This window comes from Alligator sinensis, unplaced genomic scaffold (genome assembly GCF_000455745.1).
Source record: "Alligator sinensis unplaced genomic scaffold, ASM45574v1 scaffold294_1, whole genome shotgun sequence".
Lineage (NCBI taxonomy): Eukaryota > Metazoa > Chordata > Crocodylia > Alligatoridae > Alligator > Alligator sinensis.
Window position 1 is genome coordinate 798538 of NW_005842305.1, and position 7561 is coordinate 806098.

The following is a 7561-nucleotide window of genomic DNA, read 5'->3' on the forward strand; positions in this document are numbered from 1 at the left end:
AGTAACCCAGTAAACTCAGGAAATCAATAACTATTTCAGATAAACTGTGTTTATTTAAACAGCTTTTGACATTATTTGGTTTGTTCTATTTGTGAATGAAATTAGAAATAGAATTTGGCTGATTTTTTAAAATTCTTGTATCCATTTTTAATTCCAAAGCAATGTCATTTTTATGTTTGTAAAGTTATTATTCTTTCTCTCACCCTTTCTTAATGCCATGATTTGGTCAATCCCTATCAATTATTTTCTACATATATAAAATTCACCATATATCAAGTTTTCAAACTGACTTCAGATAGGGACTGATCATTGATCAAATAAAGAACAAAATCATTCCTCCTATTTCAGAATCTTGTTAGTGTTATATTGTGAGTTTGCAAGCCAAAGGTGATGTTCATGGAAAATAAGCCTATCCATGGGTTATAATAATCAATAATGCATATTTTGGAAGAGATTTAATACCTCCTACTTTGACGTTTGTCACTTTTAGGGAGCAATATGAGATGTTCTGTCTCCATGGACATCTCATGTGCCTACTGTAGAGCTTCTTGCCTTTTCAAAGCATTTGGTACTGGCCACTTTCAAACAGTATACTGATCTAGGGGACAGGAGGTCTGATCCAGTGTGGCAACCATTATTCTCTGACATGCTCTTAACACAGAGGAATAGACCCAGCAGTTGCTTCAGTAGAGACATTTCACCTCACACTTCCTACAAATCTAAGCTCTGCTTCCTGACCTCTTACAAAAGACCAGGCAGCCAAGGTGAAGAAAGGCATGGCCCATCCTCCCCTCCATGCCCATTTTGGTAGAGGCACAGGTAGAAGAAGGCTCTTCATGACCTCATGTCAGCAGACTCCCTTTTCCAATCTCTGATCTAACATTTGGTCTTTATCTTTCTTTCCTTCAGCGTAAATCTTGTGACCAAACCCTGCTAATCTGAATCATTCAGGCCCTGAATCAGGAAAGCACTTGCTTAGCTTTAAATAGGATGCATTAAGGTGAATGCCTTAAGAATATGTTCAAACACTTCGTCTAATATGGATGGCTTGCTAAAAGCCTCATGTAATCCAATTAAAATCCATTAAATGAGTCAGGCAAGCAGAAATTGCCCCTTTTCTTCAAGGTAAATGAAAGAGAGTTTGAAGAAGACTTTCATGAAAATAATATTTGAAAAACTATATATTTATTCAGTCCTACTTTAGAGTGCAAATATTAAGAAAATGAATGTACAGTTTGTTCCTATCCTACATTACATAAATTATTCTCATGGAAAGTTGTCACTGTTGCTGGTTATCTCATTGTCATCCACATTCAGAACATTATCTCATTGTCATCCACATTCAGAACATTATGACACATTTGTGTATGAAAAGTTTGATCTCTAGACAGGTCACTCCTGAATTGTGAAGCGCTTTATATTCAATAATCAGCAAACCTTTGAGTATGAATGAAGAAAAGATGTGCTACCAGGTCTTTGTGTAAGAAATGATTATATAGTCCCATTAAAGGCAATGGTTAATTGTTGAGTGCCAGTTGGAGTGATTACATCTGCCATCTCTAAAAGAGGTTGGAATGCTATCATTCACTTTGAAATGGCTGGCCGTATTCATCAGTCTAGATGGCACAGAAAAGTTATAACCATACAAGCCATATGGCGGATGTAAAGAACAATTAAGTGCTTCCCGGGCAATGGGACTTGATGGGAAAATGTTTCCAGGTGCATGTAATCCATACAACATTTGACTGGCAGAATTGGGTACTTGTAGACATTGCCCACTCAAGTCTTCAGATTTACCATTTTTCAGATTTGTTATGCCAAGGGAAGATAACATGGGCATATCCACCATGAAGTGGGGTATGATGTGTGGATTGGTGCCTCCCAGTTTTTCCTGGCTTGGAAATAGAAGTGACTGTTGTCTCAAAAGACTTGAAGGACAAATCTTGTAGTAAAGAGGCAAGTTGAGATTGTGTAGGTAGGTTTCAGGGCACGACATTCCAATGTTGCTTGCAGACAGGTGAAATGTGGGAGGTGAGCAAGATGGAGAAAGCAAGGAGTTCAGAGGTGATGGTGTCCCACCGCTGGAGGTGACAGGGGAAGAACCGGAGCTCCCACCTAGAAATATAAGCAAAAAAGTCATCAAAATTATGTTGTTGGATAGTTATGAATAAGTAACTAGGGTGAAAACCAGACCCCCTCCCCTCAAGCTATCCTTCTATTATTTTTCATTCAAATACATGTTGATGTCAAAAGGAGCTCTGCAAGCATGGCATGATATGCCAATAAAGAAATCATATTTGTTGTTGTTTTGTTGTGGCCCTAGCTCAGCAATGTAATTATATATATGTGAGTAATCCCATTAATGTAACTGGTACTACTCATATTCTTAAAGTTACACACAACTTAAAACACTTTGAGTTACTACCTTCATATACAATTGATTACCTTGTCCTGGTTATAAAGGCAGTGTAATATTTTAGCTGTTCTGTTTCCTTGTGACTTCAAGATATTTCCCTTGCATGTTTAAATGAGAATGTCTGTCTTTTATTCAGTATTCATGTATAATTTGTCTATCTTCACAGGAATATATTCACTTTATTTAGCTTTCCACACAGCTTGAAAAATATTAAAAATATACTTGAATTCAATCACTCTCTCCCAAACAGCTTTACATTTTACTTTTCAATTTGCTATCTGTTTTTTTTTTAAATCAATGAATAAGTACTTTCCTAACTGTACTAGAAATACATTCAAAATGTATGATTGTTATTAAAAATGTTGCAATACAGCTTATTTTATATGTTCAAGTTCTTAACATATTACTAATGTGTAACACCAACATTCAGCATGCATTTTCTGCCCCTGCTCAGTAACATCAAGAGTAAAAACTAAGAAGTGCTGGTTGCCCTGAGAGTGGAATGTACCAGAGGGATGTCCATTCCTGTTACTAAACTGACACTGTTTTACTAATCTTACTCCTTTTAAGAGTCCTATTCTTCCTTTATGGATACTTTAGCAGAGTTCTGTATCAAAAATTGATGGACTGTGTGTGTTTCTTTTAGTTTATTTATATGCTGTGTGGATATCTTAGGAAGGAAAAAATTGTGATTTGGGGCTACATTTTACCAAATTTGTAAAATGGTTGTGATGTGTTTAGGATTTCTTTTACATTCACATGATAATACAGGGAAATATACTCTTAGCATTAGCTAATCAGGCTTTGTGTGTAATGTTCCATATGGAATTCTTTATATAATTATATCTGTCAGTATATCAAAGGTGTCCATACTACAAAGGTATAAGAAACAATGCAATGTAGAAACTAATCTGGTTCTTAAAATTACTGAGTATCATCTTGCACCACAGGTGCTTATTTGTAGAAATACTGCAGACTGATATTTAGCACATTAATGGTGTCATCCTTTCCCCATAGATATCAATTGCTGTTTTAATACTGACTTAATTAGGAGCAGAAGCAGGGCAGCAGGGCAGGGATCTATCCTTCTCTGGATATGCATGTTCCTAATTGCCATTGCTATTAAAGGGCTTTGGGGTCATGTTAAGTGATGCAAGCCCATATGTGTGAAGCCAAAGTTATTTATCTAAATTTTCACAAGTAGATCCTATGCCACTAGCTAAAGGGCAGTACATAGAATATTTGTTTTCCATTTTAAAATGTCCCTAATATTGTATATTGTAAGATTCCCAATATAGCTCTGGGTTTGTTCCCTTATTTGTTTTGTAAAATGAGTAATTTTAAAAAATTAGAAAATGAAGAAAATATTTTTGTATTTAATTTGGTATCAAAACCAGCAAGTGCATAGCAGAGTCTTTTTTTAAACTGTCTATCATATTAATAATATATTTTAATTTGCCTTCAGGTTCTCTGAGCCTATAATTTATGGTTCCCAGCTTTTCTCCATAGTCATGAGGTCTAGAAATTTACTTTTATGAAATGAAAGCTGAGATTCTTACATGAGTCCAGGAAACTGGGCTTTATAAGAAACACTAGTGGGATAAACTAGCAAACAAAATAAAGTGTGCTAGCAATCTTGTGATCAAGCAGAAGGCAGAGTAGAGCTGCATATTCCAGACTAACTAAATCAGAGATTTATAAATTTTCAAAAGCCTGAACTCACCTCATCAGATGCTTATGAAAGCTTATGCACCTCTGGTTTAGTTAGTCTATAATATGTAACTCTATTATGTCTTCTTCCCGACTTCAGACTAACACAGCTAACTAACTACCTCTCTTTAATCCTGTGATTACTGTGTGATAAACCACATTCATTATCCAACTTTGATCATCATGGCTTCACTCTGCCCAGTAAGACATCTCCTCTGGGACTTGTCAACTTCCAAATAGGTTTGAACAGTTATCTTTTGTATACGGCACTAGTAGCCATCTTAAATCCAAACTAAAAACAATTTCATACCAACATTAAATTTATGTTTATGTGCATAGGCCTTTATGCCTATGCATCTTGTGTTTTTGATCTTATAAAATAAGAAATAGTCCCATTTTCAGAGAGGCTGGGGTGTGTATGCCACAAGAGAAAAGCCTACATTTTTTCATAATGTAAAAGATTCCATTACATTGGCAATCATAGCTTTAAAAAGGAATTTTCCGATGCAAGATTCCCAGTTTTTCATCCAGCACTATGAGTAATTTTTCAAGCAATGCTTCCAATAGATATTTTTGTTCGAATATGAAAGTGGAGATCCAAATAAACATTTTTTCAGTGGAAATACTATTTGTTTTAAAAGTAAAAATGATTTTTATTTGAAAAGCCTTGCAACACCTACTTAAAACTTTGCAGCAGTTAAATGCATCATGATTATTACTTTCTAAGTACTCTCATTCCTTCTACTATTTAAATACTTGATTTTTTAAGGAAAAAGGCAGGCAAGCTTATAGAAAATCTGACTATATATCATTACTTTTATCTTATTTATAGAAAATTCTTTAGGGTGGTAAAAAAATATTCATTTAACAAGGTAACAGTATTACAAGGTAAAAATCTTATTATGTATGTTCCCCAAAATACCTGAACAGATATTTTTCCATACACATTGGAAGGTCCTATTTAACGACTATCTATTTTTGCTGTGTGGTATGAATGTACATTAAAGCACTATTAAAATATCAATAGGGAAAATTTTAATATGCCTTAAATTGACTTAAGCAGCTGGTTTTCTTACAAAAGGTATGTAGAACTAGATCCAGGGAATGTTATATGTGGTGTGTACTCATTTTATCTCATAAAATAATATTTATTTGAGGGTATGTAGAACTAGATCCAGGGAATGTTATATGTGGTATGCACTACTGGAAGTGTATAGGCAACTCTGAAAGCACATTACTTACAACTGAAAAAACTCACAGTCTTTATCTTTTAAACTAAGAATCCAAACTTCCCACTGTACAGAGTGGTACTCAGGCTGTCCTGTACCAGCAAGGACAGTTTCTATTATGGCTAAGCTCTGTCCTTGAAAAGGTCCTACCATCAGCCATCAACGGTTCAAAAATGGGACATTAACTTAACCATGTTAAATGGTTATATTATCTGTCTGAGAGAAACAAGGGCCGACGATCCTTCAGTGAGCCCCAGGTGGGTGGACTTTTGCACCTACGTGAAGCCTCATGGAAACAGTACTACAGTGTCCCGTGGAGAGCTCGTTGCAGTTCTCTTATATTTTTATTTATTCTTCTATATCATCTGACTGTAAAATACTAAACAGTTAATGTAAAAATATTGTCTCGCTTGAAGAAAAAACCCACTAGGTATTTATTATTCAACATATACATGGATGAAAGGCTAAAATCTCTATTTAGTCATTGAGTCTGAATTAGAATCTCTCTGTCATGCAGCCATCTCCCACGCTGGGATTCATGCAAATGTCGCATTCTCTCATGCATGCACAGTGCTCAGAAGAGTTCTGCGTTATGCTTATGGGTTTGCTTACTCTTTATTGGCTATTTGAAGATTCAGAACTCACCCTGGCTTTCTGCACCAAAAGTCTTAAAATCCAGAGTAAGCGGTGGTCTCCATGGATATGTTTCCAAAAGTCCATCCAACACACCCCTATAAAGTAAACCTTAGAAATCAGTGACTTGATGGAAAAAGCTATTGTGCAGAATTGCATCTATGGATATTTTGTCTTATTACTTTACTAGACAGCGTTCAGTAAAATATTCTCTGTAATCTGTCTTGCAGGCTTCTCATTTTTTCTTTATATGCCAAGAGTTAACAAAGTTACTTCAGTCTAAAATTAAAACCATCTAACACTAAAAGGAATAAGAAACGGAGCCAGTATCATGTCTATACAAGTACAAGTAACTACAGATTCTGGCTGAGTTCTTATAATATTTACCTGTTTCTTCCAGGGTCTCTGAATCCTTTAGCAAAGGGATTCCTGTCTATTTTCAGTTTTGTAATCTATGAATTGAAAAGTTACAAGATAAAGAATAATAGTAGTGAATGAGAAAAACTGCGTGCAAGCAGAATTAAAATTATAGAACAGACATATAATTGTCCCTCATTCTGCTGACTGTTATGGTGAATTATATTTAAGTTTAAATTTAAATCTGCTTTCCGGGATCACAAAAATAGTTCTGGTTGACTTCAGTGGAGATGGACAGCAAGATTTGCCCCGAACAGGGAATTGTTTCTACTATAAATATCTACCTCTATAAGTAGTTCAAAGCAACATGCTTTTATTAGTATTTACCTCAGTCACACAAAGATGTTTTTCCCTTCTGTTGCTCTTACCTGGTACAGTTTTGTTTTATTTTATTTATTTTATTTTATTTTTTGCAATCCTTTTTACTATAAAAATTTGGGGATGCTGGGGATCATTTGCTGTGAAGGACCATCCAGGCCCCCTAGCTCGTTGGCACAACTGCAGGAGGCTGCAAGCCAGGCCCCAAAAGGTAAAGTCACCTGGCAGGGGTGGTTCAAGACACAACCCTTGTGGCAGTGAGCACCCAGTGACATTGCCCAGCTGCCCCTCACATGATTCAAATGTCTGGCATTGGAAAGCATGTCTAGCTTCATCTCAACTACAGGGTGGCTCCAATAAAAGGTTTCATATGCTAAGAAACTCTTGCCTCTGGACCTTCAGGGTTACAGCATGACTCTCCCACAGATCTCCCTGGCAGGGAGAGGCAGTTAGCAGGTTAGTGTGAAGTCAGGCATAGAAGAGCGGAGGTTGGCACCTTTAGTGCAGCATCAGCGCTCTCCCTGCCTCCTGGCCCCGGGGCCGGCTCTCACCTGCTGGTTCTGATAGGCCGTGACCGTGGTGAACTCGGTTTCCTTGAACGAGAAGGTTTTCACGCCTTCCGCCGGCAGGGACTGGATCTGCGCCAGGTCGAAGCGGGCGTCCTGCACGATCACGTGCACGCGGGGCTTGTACTTGTGCATGGACTGCAGGATGATCTGCGGGGCAGCGGGGCGTGAGCCGAGCAGCGGGTCCCGGCGGAGCCCGGCCCCGCTGCCCGCGGCGATGCGCTTCCCCGGCGCCCCCGAGCCCCGCCAGCCCCGGGGGGGGGGCGGGCGGC

At 37.6% G+C, this 7561-nt stretch overlaps 1 protein-coding gene across 1 annotated transcript; it reads right to left on the minus strand.

Moving 5' to 3' along the window:
- Nucleotides 1-1174: 1174 nt before the first annotated feature.
- TBX22 (T-box 22) lies at nucleotides 1175-7547 on the minus strand (the record flags this gene model as incomplete). The annotated part of the gene is made up of 4 exons (XM_025209733.1): nucleotides 1175-2115; nucleotides 6001-6086; nucleotides 6376-6440; nucleotides 7275-7547. Coding segments are annotated over 4 exons (1035 nt in total), but the record flags the coding sequence as incomplete, so codon positions are not given.
- Between the last annotated feature and the right edge of the window lie 14 nt (nucleotides 7548-7561).